General features: G+C 32.4%; 2 protein-coding genes across 3 annotated transcripts; one reads left to right on the top strand and one right to left on the bottom strand.

Annotated features, from left to right (window-relative positions):
• Positions 1–55: 55 nt before the first annotated feature.
• LOC117904415 (pentatricopeptide repeat-containing protein At4g02750) lies at positions 56–4089 on the bottom strand. Of its 2 annotated transcripts, XR_004649587.1 has the most exons (3): positions 2569–4089; positions 957–2218; positions 56–704 (listed from the first exon to the last, which is right to left on the bottom strand). XR_004649587.1 is itself a non-coding variant. In XM_034817004.1 (2 exons), exons 1-2 carry the CDS (start codon positions 4060–4062, stop codon positions 1412–1414), a joined length of 2301 nt encoding a protein of 766 aa, XP_034672895.1. In that variant the 5' UTR covers positions 4063–4089; the 3' UTR covers positions 56–1411. The 2 variants fall into 2 exon arrangements, 1 of the variants encoding a protein (XP_034672895.1); XM_034817004.1 differs by having other exon boundaries at positions 56–2218.
• A 5567-nt stretch (positions 4090–9656) lies between these two features.
• Positions 9657–14016, top strand: LOC117903955 (laccase-1). The gene is made up of 5 exons (XM_034816469.1): positions 9657–9812; positions 9920–10071; positions 11844–12085; positions 12438–12566; positions 12673–14016. Exons 1-5 carry the CDS (start codon positions 9702–9704, stop codon positions 13788–13790), a joined length of 1752 nt encoding a protein of 583 aa, XP_034672360.1. The 5' UTR covers positions 9657–9701; the 3' UTR covers positions 13791–14016.
• Positions 14017–19361: the final 5345 nt, after the last annotated feature.

Below are 19361 nucleotides of genomic sequence, written 5' to 3'. Positions count from 1 at the left end.
ATCAATTTCTACCATTTGTCCTTATAATTTGATGGGTTGAAATTTGAGCTCTACGTAACCGAAATAATTATTTTTATTTCACAAAGAAAGTAAAAAATTTGGATGAGGGTATTACAAAAGTAGCTTCATACAAAGTTGTAACACAAACATTCTCCAGCAAATCGCCCTTTCCATATAGCACATCACTAAGTTCATACCGTTCTCTCAGAACATTAGCAGAAGTACAATTTCTTTTCTTCTTTTTTTCCCTTTTTATTTTTTTATTTTTTCCTTTTTCTTTTCCTGTTAAGAGAGGCATGTGATTTTCAGGACTGGCCTTCACTTATTTCCTCAGCTCAAGTCTAAAAAACTGAAAAGAAGCAAACAGAGCATACACACACACAAATACGAGTTTTGGCTTCCAGTAGTCATCTCCCGGGAGGAGCAGATCAATTCAGCAAGGGCAATCAAGTTTTGCTCCACCTTGGAGATGACTGCTGGAAGCCAAAACTGATGTATAAGGTATAGTCTTCTTGGTCTAACATCTGGCATTTGGATGTAAAATGAACACCAGCAGGATGCAGATACAAAGTCAGGTTGGAGATGCTGGCTGGGAAGAGTATGACATGCAGGTTACCGCCATTCTACTTATGACCTTTGGTTGAAGTTGTTTGAGACCTCTTGTTCAGTAATGTTTTTGCATTCCAGGTGTGTGCCTGTCTTCCCTGCAGACATGGAAATCCGATGTTCAGAAATGCACTAAACAGAAACTGGATTTCTCAAGAATTCCAGTATTAGTCTTCTCACTTATAAAGCTCTTATTTAACAGCACAAGGAAGCCTTTTACAGACAGAAAGAAATCATATATCTCAAAGTAAAGTTTTAAAGCAAAAATCAAGGATAGAGTCAACAAAAAGCTTTCTTTTGATCTAGGTTGATGATGCAGCTTCCAACAGAACTAGATGTAGTCTCCTCACCTCCATGTTTTTGGCTGAATCTAAAGCACCTTTTCCTTTCACGATGAACTTATTCTTCAAATTTCTATTTGTCTGGCATCCTGACATCTTCAAAAAATGATCATGATCATAAACCACAGCTTCCAATAGTAATGGCAGCGCTATTTTCTTAATTTCTTTAAATTATTAGCATGTAGAAGGTGTACAGATTGATCATTTTGAGCTTTTGAAGGAGTTGACTGTAGTTCCACATCTAACTAGAAGTCCTTGTAGAAATGGGTTTTCTTTTCCACACAATGTAATCCACCATTGAAGGAAGCAGCAGTTGTGTCCATTCTCTCCTTGCACGAGTTATAAAAAACACCAACCAAACAGAAAATAAGAAAGGAACATGTTCACCCACAAGGGTTAAACGTTTGGTGAGTAAATTTTCAGAAGCAATCATTTGCTTTTTCTCCTTATTGACCATTCCAATCTCACCAATAGTCCCCACAAGAACATTGGCCCCCATTAAAGTGATGAAAGCGGTGAGAATCCCTTAAGATTATCAACCTTCCCACAATCTTGGATATGTGTTTCATTGCATTGTGGCAATCTTCACACACCCGCAAATTCTTTATCACACGGATTGGTCTTCCAGCAGGAATGGCCAGTATTCCAAATGCAACTGCTAGTTTTTCACTATGATACTTGAGCATATGCACCTTCTCCTCCTCTTCTACATCATGTAAAACCAACTTTGTAGAAGAAACATAACCCTCCTTCTTCATCTTGAGATCCAACTCTTCCAAAAAGGTGTATATCCTATCCCTCTCTGGGTGAACAGAATCCCCAACTGTAAATGTGTGAATCTTGTTTTGCACTTCAACCCAACTATACCCAGGCACTTTCTTCACACCTCTATCCCTCATTCTTAATCTCATCCTACCAACATCACCCCACCTCCCAGAAGCTGCATATAAGTTTGAAAGAAGAACATACATTCCTGAATTATCAGGTTCCATCTCAAAAATCATCTTAGCAGCCTTTTCACCCAACTCTGTATTGCCATGAATCCTGCTAGCACCAAGCAAAGCACCCCATGTTGCAGCATCAGGTTCAAAAGGCATGTTCTTCATTAGATTTTGGGCATCATCCAGGCGCCCTGCTCTTCCCAGAAGATCAATCATGCAAGTATAGTGTTTTGAATTTGCAGTTATACCATAATCCTGAGTCATTGAATAAAAATATTCTGTGCCTTTGTCTACTAAGCCAGTATGGCTACATGCAGATAAAATGCCAACCTGAAATGTTACACAAATAAAATAAATATACATTAAAAAACATTCAACAGAGAAATTATATGTAGACACAAAGATATAGTTGAACTAATAAATGAACTATAAAACAATAACTGATGCCCCTCTTTAAACCATTTTCAACTACTGTCTTTAGAATTTTTTTTTTTAAATATGTTAAATATAATATGATAGGCAGTATGTAGAGTTGCATAATATAGCTGCAGTGCAGTGAAATATACCCATCCAAGAAGTGGGAGGTCCAGAACAACAATTTGATCAAATGTATTGAAGTTTGATGGGGCTAATAAAACTAAGACATATTGAGTCCATGTTACTGTAACTGAAATGATTACCATTGTGACATCATCTGGTAGGATACCGGTTTTCTTCATTGACTCAAAAAGCATCAGAGCCTCTTTGCCAAATCCATGTCTTGCATAACCAGCAATCATTGTATTCCATGACACAACTTCTTTTTCTTCAATTCCCTCAAACACAATGTATGCATCGTCTATGCTTCCACACTTACAATACATTACAAGAAGTGCATTCCCCACATAACACCCACTTTCCAATCCTGCCTTTACAACCCGTCCATGCACTTGCTTCCCCAATTCCAAAGCAGCAATCTCAGCACATGTGCTCAAAATACTTGTAAATGTAGACCTATTCAATCTTTCGCCATCTCTCTTCATCTCCAGAAATAGATGCAAAGCCTCTTCACCATAGCCACTTTGGGCATATCCAGCAATAATAGCTGCCCATGAGATGGAATCACGCTGAGGCATCCTGTCAAAAAAATTGCTAGCTTGAGCAATATCACCATTCTGTGCATAGCCAGTAATCATTGTATTCCAAGAAGAAACATTCTGACAAGGCATAGCCTCGAACAACTCCCTTGCCTGGTCCATTCTCTTACATTGCACATAACCTGCGATAATAGCATTCCATGAAACTGAATTCGTCTCCGGCATTTCATCAAAAACTCTTCTGGCTTCATCCAACATCCCATTCTGCACATACCCTGACACCATTGCTGTCCAAGTGAAGACGTCCCGAACTGGAGACTCCTCAAACAATCTCTGTGCTTCCAACAACTCCCCATTCTGGGCATACCCCGTAATCATAGTATTCCATGAAACTTCATCCCTCTCTGGCATTCTATCAAAAATTCCCCTCGCATCAACCAACCTATTCCTCTTCACATATCCACCCATCATACAGTTCCAAGAAATCAACTCCCAATCCGCTTTGGACTCAAATAGCCTCCGCGCATCCTCTATCCGCCCATTCTGCACATACGCTGCAAGCATTCCATTCCAAGATATTGAATTCTTACATGGCATCTCATCAAAAATCTCCTTAGCCTCCTTCACATACCCATTCTGCGCATAACCGGATAACATCGCATTCCACGAAACAACATCCCTTTCAGGCATTTGATCAAACAACAAACGCGCAGCCCGTAGATTCCGATACCGGACACACCCACTAATCATCACATTCCATGAAACCAAGTCTCTTGTGGGCATTTTCTCAAACAACTGGCGAGCGAGATAAAATTTATCATTCGATAAGTAACCGGAGATCATGGCGTTCCAAGAAATCGAACTCCGGCGAGGCATGGAGTTGAAGAGGCGGAGAGCGGAGTCGCATTGTCCGTTTCGCATGTGGTTGGTGATGGCAATGTTCCATTTCACAATGTCGGCGTCAGTGGCGAGGGACGACGTCGTTTTGGGTTGTTTTCTTGTTGACGGCTTCCGATTTGCAGTGGTGGTTGTTTGGAGGGAGCGTAGGCAGCTTCTGCTGTGTAACTGTCTGAAGCGGTTGCTCCCGCGCATTGCCATCACTTTTCAACCTTCTTCTTTCTTTGATTATTCTTGTCTTTAATGCCATGGAAATTAAACGAAGAATTAGAAAATGAAGGAAATATATGCCATCTAAAGCCCGAAGTGAAAGCCAAATAAAGTTTCTACGTAAAACAACTTTTTTTATTATTATTATTATTTTTTAAATTTCTATATTAAGCACTTTTTTTTTAAGTCAACTTAAAATGAACAAATAAGTGTAGAAGTTTTTATTGAGCTTAAAAAAGAGCTTTTGAAATTTGAGTCTTTGCGAGATCAACTTAATGATTTAATACCATTTAGCAACTTAATTAAAGTTATTAAGTAAATTAAACATATTTCACATAATAATTTAAAGTTAAAAATAATTTTAATGCTATTTGACTTAGAGCATACAGTAAGAAAGGAAAAAAATATTTAAAAAAATCGTTTTCTCATACTGTTTTATTCTCGAAAATATAAAAGAAAATCAAAATTAGAATTGGTTAGAAATATTTATATTTTCAATTTAATTACAATCAACCTAAGATATTTTTTTTATAAAATATTTTGAATGATAATTAAAAATATGAAAAATATTTATAAACTTTTTTACAATGTAAATGAATGCATAAAACATTTATAGAGAATGAACTAAGAAAGCTATTTTTCACTTTGAGTTTTCAAACAAAATTTTGCTTTTGAAAACAGTTGAAAATGATCCTCCAAAATTATTTTTAGAATTTATTTTGAAAACATTCTTAAACACACGGACAATTTTTCCAAAGAAGATTTTCTGATTTCCTTGATCCATACAGTTAATTTAATTATTTATTTATGTTAAAGGGTGACATTGTTGATTTTTTTTTTTTTTTTTTAAATTGTTACATTTGGCACTACCCTTTAAATTATTTGGCTAGCCAAGTTAGGTGATGAGGCCAAAAATTTTGGACCCCAGCCCTTATACACAGGGATATGAACCCACCCTTTTAACCAAATAACCCACTTGATATTGCAGAGAGTCCAAAAGAGACCTTATTTTAAAACCCATGAGGTTGAGGTTCATGCTTTCTTCTCCCAATGGGATAAAAAGGGTAGTGTTTGAGCATCAATAGTTTTATTATTATTATTATTTTTATTTTCATATTTTTGTATCTTTATTTTTATATTTTACTGCCATCAAGATAATTGTTCTTTTTTTTTAAAAAAAATTCTTCATAAATTTCAAGGTCTAAAAAGAGGTTCAAATTTTGAATATTAACAATGATCTTAGGACACTAAAAATAAAAAACATGCGTGAAGACTGTCCTTGAAAATAGTTTTTTTTGTTCTTTAAAATTAAAAATTATATTTTAGGGAATAAAAAATTAATTTTCTAACTTAAAAAAAGATATTTCATACAATTTTCTCAAAGTATTTTTTTTTTTTTGGAAAATTTGTTCTAAAAACAGGTTATTGTTTAAAATATTTTAAAGCGTTTAAAAATATTTTTTTTGCAGTATTTTGAGAAATAATTAAAAATATGAAGAATAAATCTAAAAAAATTTAAAAATCATATTTGAGTTTTTAGATAAAGTTTTATTCTTAAAAATTATTTTTATAAAATGTTTTTTAAGAATTGTTTTAAAAAATGTTACTAAATAAGTCTCAAATATTCGAAATATATTTGTATTTAAAAAGTAAACGTAGCTTTTAAGTTTGTTTTTAATAATCACATTAATGTTTATATTTTGTAAAATGAAAATAATTTATCATATTCTAAAAATGACATACAATTAAAAAAATATTATCAAAAATAGATTTCTTTATACTACATATTAAACATGTTTTCTAGTTAGAAAAAAAATACTTCACTCAACTAAATAACACATTTTACATCTTTTTAAGTCATCTCAAAGTTACTCTTAATATTCTAACAACATTCTTATAAATAACAATATTAAATTTAAATAATTTACATGATCTTATCCACATACATATGAGACTAAACATATCTCTATAACTACTAGTTATTGTTTTTAATACTAAAAATTTTAAGGTATTGAATCGATATCTATTGAAAATACAATTCAGACCATTATAAGTATATGATGAAATTTAAATAGTTGAATGATGTTATATTTATATTAAATTTTGATTAATCTTGCCTTATACTACGAATGATTTTACACCGCTTTTTATTATGTATCGATAATAGAACATGAGCCTTTTTAATACTCTCATTATGGATAACATATCGAATGTTAATGTTCATAATACAACTTGATGACAGTTTTGAGGTCTATACACTTGTTCTGTTCATTTATTTATTTTTAATGTTTGATTATTACATATTTATATTCTATATGACATTGGTTTTCTCATATTGGTAAAAGTTAAGTGAGGGTTGGGCTCCATGTCGGACCATGGATGTTGGACATTTCATATAATTTCCATTGCCCTCTTCACATATTATTGAACATGGTGACAGATGGGTGTCTTGAAGTTGCCATGGGGCCATATGGGTCAGCAACAGCAAGATCAGAGATGATAAGGTAGGTGCAACTGTGCAAGACCCACATGGCAATGGATGTTAGGGTATGTTTGCGTTTTTTTCCAAAAGAAAATCAATTCTTTTTTTTTTTTCTTCAGAATCACATACTCCACAAATTTTTAGAATAAAAATAGTTTTGAAGAAATTATTTTGAAAACAACATATTTTTATTTCAAGAAATAATTTTAAACACAGAGAATAACTCAACAAATTGAATTATACAAGTGATATCTCACATTGGTTAAACGAAAATATTATAAGCTCTTTTTAATAATAAAGAAATATTTTAAAATTGTGAGGATAGTTAAAATTTGAGGGATGATATTTATCGGGAAAATACAGTTTGTTATAATATATTGCAGCAATATTTATTGAGAGGGGATTGTTGTAATGAATTTAAATAAAATTTAACCATTGGGTTTCTTTGATAATGAATTTAAAATCTATTTTAATATTGACATTCAATATCACAATTCGAGGATCTGTTTAAAAAGTCATCATTTAGGTGATCTATCATTGGGGTTAAGAGTGACATTATTATACCCTAACAATCTCTCTTTCAAAATGACGTTCGTGTGTCTTGAACTCATAACCTTTAACTTTGATACTAATTGTAGGGTCCAATTGGTGATTAGTGAGAATATGTCAAACCTTTTATAATATCGGACGTAACATCTTGTGGGTTTGTTTTAAGAGCCATTATTTGAGTAACCCATACTTAAACTTAAAAGCGATATTATTACGCTCTAATAATATATATATATATATATTGATTGTTTGCTTTTGCTTAAAAAAAGAAAAGGCAAATCAATTGCTTTCATTAGAACAACCACATAGAAGTTTATTTGCCTTCTACTATACTTAAAAGAATCTTTTAAGTATACTAACACAAAGTATACGTATCATCATGATAGTGATTGGGTGACAGCCAAATAGCCATACTTTAATTGGGATTTCCTCTAAGCTCCTTTCCAAATCATTGGAAGGTCAAAACATGATCAGAAAAGTTAAGAAAGATGGGTCATATCAAAGGGCTCATAAAGTAGAGTTTTCCAAGTTTTATAATGGAAGGCATGAAACACCCCATAGACTAGAATTCTTGCTCCTCTATATGATTGAACAAAGAGGTCTTCCAACTTTTGATATTAATAGAGCCATAACCAGACAACAAAGACTATGAGCATCTTCTTGTGCTTGATTGTATCATGGGTATCAATAGATCAGATTTGAACCCTATTTAGTTCTTTGAATGAATGAAAATACAAAAAATTTCATCATCATAACTTTCTTGGATTCAAATAAGGGAAAAAACCGAAAAATAAGATTCAAAAGGAAGAGAACGACATCAAAAAATTATAAATCAAATGATAACATTGTATGAAAGAAATAAATCAAAATTCTCATGTGACAAGATTCTAATTTATATTAAAATAAATTTTCGTTTCCATTATTAGCAATTTCTATTCTACATGATACGATAATTGAGGAAAGATAGGATGATTTTAATTTTTTTTTTTTTTCTATTCCATTATTCCGCATCCTTTTCCAAGGAGGCAAGAGAAGGAAAATGAAAATATTTATTTATATTCATGGAGATAATTACCAAAAGATTATACTATATCATTGGAAAGATTGATATAATAGAGAAGAAGACACCATCAGTAGAGAGAATTTTTGGAGGCGAGATGAAGATCCAAAAGAGAAGAGACAACACCGGGAGTAGAGAATTTTTGGAGACGAGATGAAGGTCCAGAAGAGAAGAGACAAAACTGGCTGCCTATATATAGATATATATAGATATAATATTATATTTCCAAATTCATCTTTGCATAGGAAGCAGTCCGAGGATATTGTTTTAAAATACCCAAAAAAAGAATTTAGACACTATTGCAAGCTACCTTTGATTTCAGCATATTAAAAAATTAATTTTCTTATAATTAATTTTACTATTAAAAATAATTAAAATTTATATAAATTTTTTATAATTTAATATTTATATAAAAGAATTAAAATAAATTAAATAAGTTTAAAACAATAGGTAAAATTTTATTGATTTTTAAATTTATTTTTATTTTTTTTCCTTTTTCTTTTCCTTTTCTTATAGATTGATTTATACTTACATTTGTTTTGTCCCTAACTTCTCATATTTAGCTTGCAATAAACAAATGATGAGACTTAAACTCAAAACCCCCCATAAAATCAGGCCTTAATATCATGTTAAATTACAATTAATTCAATCCAAGTTATAAATTATTAGGTAGTGCTAATCAAATTTATTTAAGTTACAAATTAATCCAAGAATGACCAATAATGTGAATTGAACTTATTCAAGCTACAACCCTAACCCAAGAGAATCAACAAAGCTTTCCTTTTTAAAATTTTTATCACAGCTAGCCCATGTGAAACTAAATATAGAAAACATGCATGCAAACCTTAATTAATTTGCCCTTCTATGGGCCTAGTCCACCAACCACCATACATTGAAAGAGATCAAAATTTGAAAGAAAATCATGTTAGCTACTAGCTAGCCATCTTTAGTTAATTCGTTGGTGGTAAGGTGGCTTGAAAAAATATATATACATCCCTGGACACCCACCACTAGGAGTAGCCAACCCAAAGTCAATGGTGTCCAATTTTCAGGAGGCTGCAAACAATTTTTCTTTTCTTTTTTGAAAAGCCAAGATGGTAATCCACACCAACCCACCAACACTTCTCTTTAGACATCAATTTTCCTTGTTTAGTAGCTGAGAAAGTGGAAAGATCCGAATACATATGTATCATGAAAGGATCACTGCTTTAATGAGAATGGCTCCCTTTTACCTTCCAAGCATGTTTATTAATCTAACCAAGAATATCAAGCATGGCAGCCAAGCTTTCAAATAATTAAATTGTACCCAGACTACATAAAAGGTCATTTAACCTGTTCTTTGTCTGTTCATTACCTACCCCATCCAGCACCACAAAAAATATGTAGCGTTAACTATAATAATAGTCAAGAATAGAATAATATTGGAAGAAGGGACAAAATAGTGTATATATATTGGTATTCATGCAGAGTGGCTCAGTAGAATATTGAGGTCATTGGCAGTGAAGTTCTTAGAACAGTACTGCTCTTGAGGTGGTGATAATGGAGGGCTGCCACCACCAGTCTTCCAGGCTGTTGATGATGGGGATATTGTTTCTGGCTGTGATTTTTCCGTCATCTTCCTCGCCGACGACACGTCGGTTTCAATTTAATGTAAGCTTGTTTGGAGCTCTCTCTGTGTCCATATAAACATGTCTCACACATGGATGCTTGGAAGAGTATGAGAAGCATCAACTTTAGTTTTTTTTTTTTTTTTTCAGGTTCAATGGAAGAAGGTAACCCGTCTGTGCCATACAAAGCCACTTCTTACAGTAAATGGGAAGTATCCAGGGCCAACCATTGCTGTTCATGAAGGTGACAATGTTGAAGTTAAGGTTACTAACCTTATTGCCACCAACACCACCATTCATTGGTGAGTCCTCTGAGCATTTCCCAATTTTAGGAAAATAATGCAGCACAAATTCTCGTCAGGTTGTTTGCATGTGAAGAAATTCCTTTATATATATACATATAAAGTAGCCCATATATAATACTAGTTTTTCTTCACCATATATTATTATTATTTTGACCATATATTAAAATTTTGGATTAGTCATCCATGGCTCTGGTATTACTGATCTCAAATTCAAGTTGTTTCCTTTTTTTTAGCAATGTATTCCTCATTTGGCTCATTGTTTATCTTTCCACATACATGGATTGTGGAATAGTACTGTTGATTAGGCAAATAATTTACTAAAATAATTGTTGCTAGTGGTTGTTGTATATTCCCATGTATGTACATGAATGCAGACATCTCCTCGTAAAGAAAAAAAGTGAAAGAAACAAAAAGAGTCATAGCAATAATCTTTAGTTAATCATCACTTTGCTATTGTTTATGCATATCTAGTTGGCTCATGGAACATCCTTTGAATTGATGAGGTCAAATGGTATGCCCTGAAAGATTCAGAACCAATACTAAATGACAAAGACTATTTCGATCTTAAGCAAAAGATAAATTGAAAGTAAACCACATATTGGGTTATATATTTATGTATGTCCTTTTCATGGTGTGCCTTTAAGTGTATGTTATGGTGCCTACAACTATTTCTTAGTTACTATACTTCTTAAAAGCCTGAGTACAAACCATTTATTATGTCACTATTTTACTCCAAAACCATGTAAAAATCATTTTTTCACTTATTTCAAAACCATTAATATGAGATTGAGAGAAAAATCGTAGAAGTTGTTTTTGCAAATTTCATTCATAATCGACATTTCTTTTTAATTATTTTTGGTAAATTGCTATTTGTTTTATGGGTTTTTTTTTTATGGTATTGAAAAGTGTCACCCAAGAAAAATACAACCATGTAGTTTTTCTTATTTGTTTATACACAAGTTTGTTTTGATATTAGCGGACTATCAATTTTCATAAAATTAATATTCTCCTTCAAACCAAGTTTTGATACTATGTTGAACAACCAATTTCCCTAAAAATTTAAGTTCATAGGATTTGAGTTTATGTACATCATGCTTCTTAACACCCTCCTTGTGGTCTCATACTTGCATGTGGAGATATAAATAGAATTTTGAACTACCATGTTCTTACATTATGTTATGATATCATATTAAACTATCATTTTTTCTAAAATATTTAAACTATGTAGATTTTAGCCCCCGATATGTATGTCGTGTTTCTTAATAATTATATAATATAACATTGATACTCTAGAATTTCTTATTCGGGAGTTTGAAATTTTTGATGATTGAAAAATCATGCAAGTTGTCAGATAAAATTATAGAGTAGAATAGATGCCCATGTGCGCTCTCCTGTGGTTCACTGCCCAAATTTTGCTTTATGTGACTTGATTGGCATCTATCATTTATTCATGTATAGGCAATGCAATCTGGACCATTGTACTGGCCTTTTCTATAAATTATTGCTTATCTGGCACGGAAGCTAGCTACCAAACTTGAAGGCATAATTGCCATTACGGTTGCTCTTGCTGTATATGGTCAGATCATATAGCAAATGAGAAGTGAGAAATAAAGGGAAAAAAAAAGGACAGGAAGGTTAAACTAGAAGAAATATCTGATGGGGTTCTTTGATTGAACCAATCTAGCCTGTTTCTTTACCCTTTCTGTCATCTTGTAGACACTATGCTGATTGACTGAATAATGTGTATTGTTGGGGGATGAATGATACAGGCATGGAATAAGGCAACTGAGGACAGGTTGGGCCGATGGTCCTGCTTACGTTACACAATGCCCCATCAGAGGAGGGCAGTCGTACACATACAAGTTCAGTGTGGTGGATCATAGGGGCACACTCCTGTGGCATGCTCATTACTCGTGGCAGCGGGTGTCCGTCTATGGCGCCATCATCATCTATCCCCGCATGCCATATCCATTCAAAGCTCCTATTCAAGATGAAGTCCCCATTATATTTGGTAATTAATCACTTGACGATCAACATCACCTTAATTTTTATGTGTATTATCAAACTTACTTTTATTCTACAAAACATCGTATAATAATTTTAAAATACCGATGTTAAAAACTGTTTTGTAAAATGTTTTCAAACCATTTTTTATATTTTCAAATATTTCGACTACATCTGGAAAACAGTTTTCTATTTTTGGTGGTGGAAAACTACTTTATTAAAAACTGTTCCAAACAGACTCTTAAGTTCAACTGTTCTTTCCGATCAGGTATAACATCGTAAATTTGACATGGAATCATCAGTGTCTCCCATGTGACTTTTTTTCTTTTTTTCTTTAACGTATATGCTTTTGCGGAAAGGTGAATGGTGGAATGACGATACGGAAGAAGTGGAAAGGGAGATGATGAGGACTGGAGATGGGCCCAAGATCTCAGAAGCTTACACCATTAATGGCATGCCTGGACCCCTCTATCCCTGCTCTAACAAAGGTGAATTCGTAAGCCTCCAACATATATTATCACCAAAAAGCAATTTTTTCGTATCATATACAAAAAGAAGTGGTAGTAAATCAATCTGCAATCTATGAATGTACAGATACTTTCATCCAGAATGTGGTTCCTGGCAAAACCTACTTGCTTCGTATCATCAATGCAGCACTCAACGCTGAGCTTTTCTTCGCCATTGCTAATCACACATTGACTGTCGTAGAGATTGATGGGTTGTACACAAAACCCTTTACAACCACAGCCATTATGATCGCTCCTGGACAAACCACCAATGTTCTGCTCACAGCGGATCAAGTTCCCGACTCTTCTGCCATGTTTCCCATGGCTGCAAACAATTATGTCACCTCCATTTTTCCATTCGATAATTCAACCACAATGGGCTTCTTACTCTACAAAACTATCACAACCCCAAGAGCTAAACCCCTAAACAGACCAGCTGTATACAGTCTCTCATCACTTTACAATCTTCCTCAAATGAAAGATACAGCTTTTGCCACTGCATTTTCCAGCAAGCTCCGAAGCCTTGCTTCTGCTCAGTACCCATGTAACGTGCCCAAGACTATTGATAAGCGAATAGTGACCACCATAAGCCTAAACCTTCAAGACTGTCCAGCCAATCAGACCTGCAAGGGCTACAACGGAAAGAGGTTCTTCGCTTCAATGAACAACCAGTCCTTTATTCGTCCTTTCGAATCCATACTAGAAGGCCACTACAAAAACCTAACACACCACTTGTTCTCATCCGATTTTCCCGAGAAACCACCAACCACTTTTGACTACACGGGCGTCAATCCGTTCACTTCAAACATGAACACCCAGTTTGGCACCAAGCTTTTGGTGGTTCCCTATGGCAGCAGCTTGGAAATTGTTATGCAGGGAACGAGTTTTCTCAGTGTGGAGAACCATCCTATCCATTTCCACGGCCACAACTTCTTCATAGTCGGGAGGGGGTTCGGAAACTTTGATGTTAATAAGGATCCACAGAACTACAACCTTGTTGATCCTCCGGAGAGGAACACGGTGGCGGTTCCAACCGGAGGGTGGGCTGCAATCCGGTTCAAGGCTGATAACCCAGGAGTATGGTTCATACATTGCCATCTTGAAGAACACACTTCATGGGGTCTAGCTATGGGACTGGTAGTTCAAAATGGCCCCAATCCATCTCAGTGCTTGCTGCCTCCTCCTGCAGATCTTCCGTCATGTTAGATCCTCAACAGCTACTTAGTTGTGTGAGCTATTTCCAATTGACACCTTAATCACTAGGTTAATTAGACAGTTTAGTAGAGAAGTGTTAGAAATTTTCTATGTATGTCCATGTTTTTGGTTTTTTAATTAGGTGGCAAACTTCATTAATTGGTCTTGTATCATAAGATTGAGACGTTGGTGATTTGCTTAAGATTTAAATTTATTAATTTGGGATGTCTTTGGAACATTAAACTCGCCCTTCTGTTCTGAAATTGTGCCTCTAATACCTTGGGAAAGAGTAATAGTTTACCTGGTACTTAAAAGAACACAAGGATCATGTTTAAAGTAATCGGATTTTGAGGTTTAATTGGGCCACATTTGAAGGACGGGCCTGGGTTTTGGTGCCTCTAATAGGTGAAGATCCCTATGGGCCTAAACTTTGGGCCGATCCCTCCTCTACCATCACTGATCTCATTTGGGTGTGGGGGCTTCGCTCTCGCGGTAAGAACTTGTTTTGTTAAATATTACTCTTACATATATATATATATATATATATATATATATATATATATATATAATTTTAAGGTTATAATGATTATATTTCTATTGTAACCACTCGCATATTTTTCCTCTCGTACTAATATTTTGATATAATAAATTTTCCTTCTCCCCAACCCGTAATTTTTTTTAACTAGGGTTTTTTTTACGTAAATTTGTGTATTTTTATTCTGTTTTTTTATTTTATTTTATTGTCTACTTTTGTTACTATGCAAAACGGATTGTTTTTTCAAAAGCCTAAGTCAATATGTTATTAGATTAATGAAATCCAAACGAACAAAAACTTAGTACCTTAAAAATAATATATTAACATTAAAATTTAGAAAATGGTGATAAAATTAATATTTCTATTTTTCCAAATTTAATTATTGTATATCATATTATATCGTGAAAGAATTGGTATTGTAAAAATAATGGCAAAAGAAACATTAAAATGTGCTTAAATCATTAATCATATTTATTCTCATCAACAAAGAAATCCTTGAACTGATTTCAACTGATCATTGAAGCAGTAAACATGATTAGTAGAATCTTAAACCAATAATATTGGATTTCTCAACGGAATCCATAGAACAATTCCTCCAATAAATTAATACTAACGCTCCCCCGCTGTTTCTTTTTCACAATGATGCCTTCCTTCTGTTCTTCGATCAGATCACTGGAAAATTAAAGCTACGCTTTTAATGATCTCAAGGTGGGTTGAACCGTCGAGATTGATGAAAGTGGGGTTTATTCTGGCTTTTCATTTTGTACTAATTTCCAATCATTAAAAAAAAAGGGATGTTAAAAGTGTAATTATTACTAATTAATTACAAAAAAACAAAAAAAAGGAGGTTCTTCATTGCTTTCTATTATCTCTAGGCTTTAATTACTAAATTGCAGTGAGTGGATGGCCTCTGGGGAAGCTTTGATTCAAGTTGTTGACTTTGGGGAACAGTGTCGAATCGTTGGCATCCATTTAGTTTAAATTAATTATTTTTATAATGCTTAAAAAGAATCCCATTGTTGGCCATACTCTCATTTCTCACCTGGCTTCCATGTTTTTTTAAATTTTTTTTTTTTTTTTTTTTTATCTTTTCTTATCTTATTTTCTAAAGGAAATATGCCCTATCAATATTTTAACCATTCTTTTTTGGTGGTATATTGATCTTCTTGGAAGAGGAGATTGTCTTTCTAGTGAAGATGTTTGGAACAAAAAGGAAGTTGTTATGGTAACATCTGATGGGTAGAGGGGGACTCAGTTGGTGAAACATGGTGCATGCATGGAAGAGGGAGTGGGGAAGAAGGGTATGCCAGGTTGCCATTGAAACAAATATATATATATATATATATATATATATATATATAGCATGCAAATAACAAAATAAAAATTAAATTTTGGAATGTTTACTCTTTTTCTCAAATATAGAGAACAATGAATGCCTAAATGAATAAACTCGGATGTTTGTGTACACTTTATTTTTATTGTTTTTGGAAACAAAATCATAAATATTTATTAATATAATTTTTAATAAAACTTTTGACCTTCATAAATAATAAATTTGTTTGTTTGGTAGTCTTAAATTCTTAATTTTATTTTTAGGTTTTCAAATAAAAATATTGGAAAAATTAGATGTAGTTTAGATACACATTGCTTTTTCTTTTTTTTTTTTTTAAAAAATAGAAAATATAAATATTTTTTCAATTATATTTTTAATTTTTATAAGTTATAAACATGTTTGAAAGATTTAGTTTTATTTCTTGTTTTAAAAAATTTAAAATAAAAAATATTTGATATAAAACAACAAATTACATGAAAAAGATTTTGAGCTCATTAGTCTAGGGTGAAAAAAGTGAGCTATAATGAGCTATGATGTCTAAGTTGTGACTTATATCTTATGTTGCCCTTTTATGCAATTTACCCATTTCTATCTAACAAATTTTAAGTTTTTAGGCTATTATTACTTTAATTTTTGAATGAGCCACATTTTCAATTGTGATTTTTAAAAAAAAAAAAAAATATGTAAATTAAAATTTAACCCAAAAAAAATTGTGTTGGTCAAACTTTGGTTATGTTCAGTTTTAATGATAATGAAATAAAGTTTGAATATAATATTTTATATTTAAGTGTGTTAGATAGTGGGATTTCTAAAGAAATGAAAAAAAATATCAAATTAAAAGGAAATCAAGAAAAAAAAGATTTCAAAGAGGTGATATTTTAAGTTAATTTTTCTAAAATTTCTTTATAAGGTGTGGTATACTAAATTTATATAATGTTACACTTTTATTTAAGTAATTAAGTTCATTCAAATATTAAATTCATTTTAATTCTTTTATAATTCGGATGAAAAGATGATTTGAGGAACAAATTTGGTCCAAAACTCGCAAAAATTACATTATGTGTATGAGAGTCGATTCAATTAGATATTGTTTAATTGATCAAATAATTTGTTGTTCATTGAAACAAGTTTCAATTGATTGATGATGGAAACCTAGATTAATCGATTGGATGAGCGTTTAGGACCTAATAGTCACTTATTAATGCATTAAAAATTTAACGATTAGTAATTGGTTCAACTAGTAAACTTCAGATTATGTCTAATGGTTAGTTTAAATCTTCAATTTCTATTTAAAAGTTTCGAACTTCATGTATTACAAGAGATAAAGTTCAAATCTTTATTAAGAGTTTTAAAGTATATTTTGTTCTTAAAATTGCTTTTCATCTTAGTATAACTTAATTTTAGATACACTTTTATTATTTGAGTTTTAATTCATGTATTAATAGTTTATACCTTATGAGGTGAAGTCAAGTGTAGGGCAACACCTAAGAGATTTCAAGTGTTGTACATCATTTGGAGAGTTTGAAAGAGTGATTTTTGGAAGACTTTGTAAAGGGTTTATTCATTATTGAAACTATGATCTAATAGGTTGATTGAAAATATAATCTAATAGTAAGGTTTGAAAACTTAGGTTAAAAGCCTTAAAATAGTTGAACTTTTATCTTAATTGAAGTTTGAGGAAAATAAATATAAGTTGAATGGTACTGAATCATTATAAAATCTTAAGTTTAGAATTTCACAATTGTTCTCTCCTTATATTTTATTATTCATATTGTTTAAATCACCTATTACATTCTTTTAAGTTTAAATTTATTGATGTCTCGAGAAGGGACCGAGGCTAAATTTATTTCCTTACCTTTATGATAAAATTTTACAAAATAAAAATTACAAAATGATGGAAACAACAGCCAGCCAGGTGGTAAAAAATTAAAAGTTGTTTTTAAAATGCTTTTCCCCTTCCCCCCCCCCCCCCCCCCCCCCCCCTTTTCTAAAGTGATTTACACTAATCTATAAGTAAATTATAATTAATTACAAAAGGAGTTGGGCCTAAAAAAAAAGGGGTCTGATGTGGATGGGTGATGGAACTTGACATTTTGGTGGGACGCCATCTTTACTATTTGCAATGAATCTCTCTATATTTCCATTGAAACAGAGAGAGAGAGAGAGAGAGAGAGGGGGAGGGAGAGAGATTGATGCACACTGCCCATTCTCGTGAGCTTCATCCAAAGGGGGGCCACTAAAGAAGTGAAGCTGTCATTCATTTATAGAAGTGTCTCATAATTCCACCATTCACCCCCATCAACTCACACCCTCTCACATTTATTTATCTGCAGAGAGAAAGTGAGAAGCCAGAGGCCTTGTTTTTCTTTTCCCTCGTATTCTTTGGAAGAGCAGCCCCTTTCAAGTGATAACAGCTTTAAAGACTGCAAGGCGTGCAACCCCACCTCTTCCTCTTTGCTTAAAAGTACGTGTCTTTCACTGCTTTTGCTTTGCCCACTCAACCAAAAGTACCCATTCTTAATCTACGGCTTGTTTTTCTATTCTTCTTATCATCAGATAGGCCATGATGATAGGCCATTTTTATAGGAGATTCATCTTCACTTGTCTTCAATGGGTGAATGTTTTAGAAAACAACCATATGATGTAAGGTATGGGCAAGTCTATATCAATGGAAATGCAGACCATTGAAAAATAAAAGGGAAACAAGGATAAGAAAAGAGGCAGTAAAGGAATCAAAAGATTCAGTCCCAGTATCTGTCGAAGTCTTTTTGTCACTTTATAAAGGCCAGGGGTATCATATGTTTTCAGCAGTACCCTTTCAAAAGGGAAAAGTCAAATTCCCTTACCACTAAAAATAAAAAATTTAAAAAAATAAATAAAAATTCCCAGTGGGTTTCATCTAAAGACAGAGTCAATGGTCATAAAAGCTGGGTTGTGCCTCAAATTAAATACCACAAGTCACAGTTTTTTCAAGAATTGTATTAATATATTGGTACAATTGTGTTTGGGGCTCGGTACAAAAATTAAGTCTTGATTAGTATAATTTTATTATTTAAGCTCATGACCCAAAAAAAAGTGTGAAAATTAAGAAAAAAATATAAATTTTTTATCTTTCCATAAATGAACTTTGTTGACTGAAAAAAGAAAGAGTAGAAAAATATTAATTTAAATTTTATTTCTTTTGTAAATTTCAATAAAATTTATTATAATTTAGTGATTTGGGAAAAAATACATAATTTTTTTAAAAAATAAAAATAAAATATTATAACTAAAAATATGTCAATTTTTTTTAAATGATATATTTTTAGAATTTTTTTTAAAAAAATAATTTTCTAAAAATAATAAATTTTCAGAATAATTATTAAATAAAAAATAAAAAAAATTTGTCAAGTGATAGAAAATAGTTTTGAAAGGTATATTGATCTCTTTATATTTTATATCCTCCCCATCAATTATGCAACTTATATGGATCAAAACTTAATTTTTGGGCCCATCCAAAACACAAGTGTACCTTGTATTAAAGACGGAATGTATACCATACTAAGTGAAATCCACAAGAATAGCCCTCTTTTTGTACTTTTAAACAATGGAAAATTTATTAAAAATAAGAATAATTGTGATTTTTTTTTAAAAAGTAGTCTATTAAAAATAATATTTTTACATTTTTTAATTAAAAATAAATATACAAATATAAAATGGATGGTTAAGAATTTTA

Source organism: Vitis riparia, chromosome 17 (genome assembly GCF_004353265.1).
Source record: "Vitis riparia cultivar Riparia Gloire de Montpellier isolate 1030 chromosome 17, EGFV_Vit.rip_1.0, whole genome shotgun sequence".
Classification (NCBI taxonomy): Eukaryota; Viridiplantae; Streptophyta; class Magnoliopsida; order Vitales; family Vitaceae; genus Vitis; species Vitis riparia.
Note: the sequence above shows the minus strand (reverse complement) of the source record. Positions and strands in the feature narration are given on the sequence as shown.

Bases quoted from the DNA above. Each gene is read 5' to 3' on its own strand.
- LOC117904415 (XM_034817004.1), bottom strand. From the start codon at position 4,062: ATGGCAATGCGCGGGAGCAACCGCTTCAGACAGTTACACAGCAGAAGC. The intron at 2,219-2,568 runs GTAATCATTTCA...GTAACATTTCAG, and splicing joins TACCAGATGATGTCACAATG to GTTGGCATTTTATCTGCATG.
- LOC117903955 (XM_034816469.1), top strand. From the start codon at position 9,702: ATGGAGGGCTGCCACCACCAGTCTTCCAGGCTGTTGATGATGGGGATA. The intron at 9,813-9,919 runs GTAAGCTTGTTT...TTTTTTTTTCAG, and splicing joins CACGTCGGTTTCAATTTAAT to GTTCAATGGAAGAAGGTAAC. The intron at 10,072-11,843 runs GTGAGTCCTCTG...TGAATGATACAG, and splicing joins ACCAACACCACCATTCATTG to GCATGGAATAAGGCAACTGA.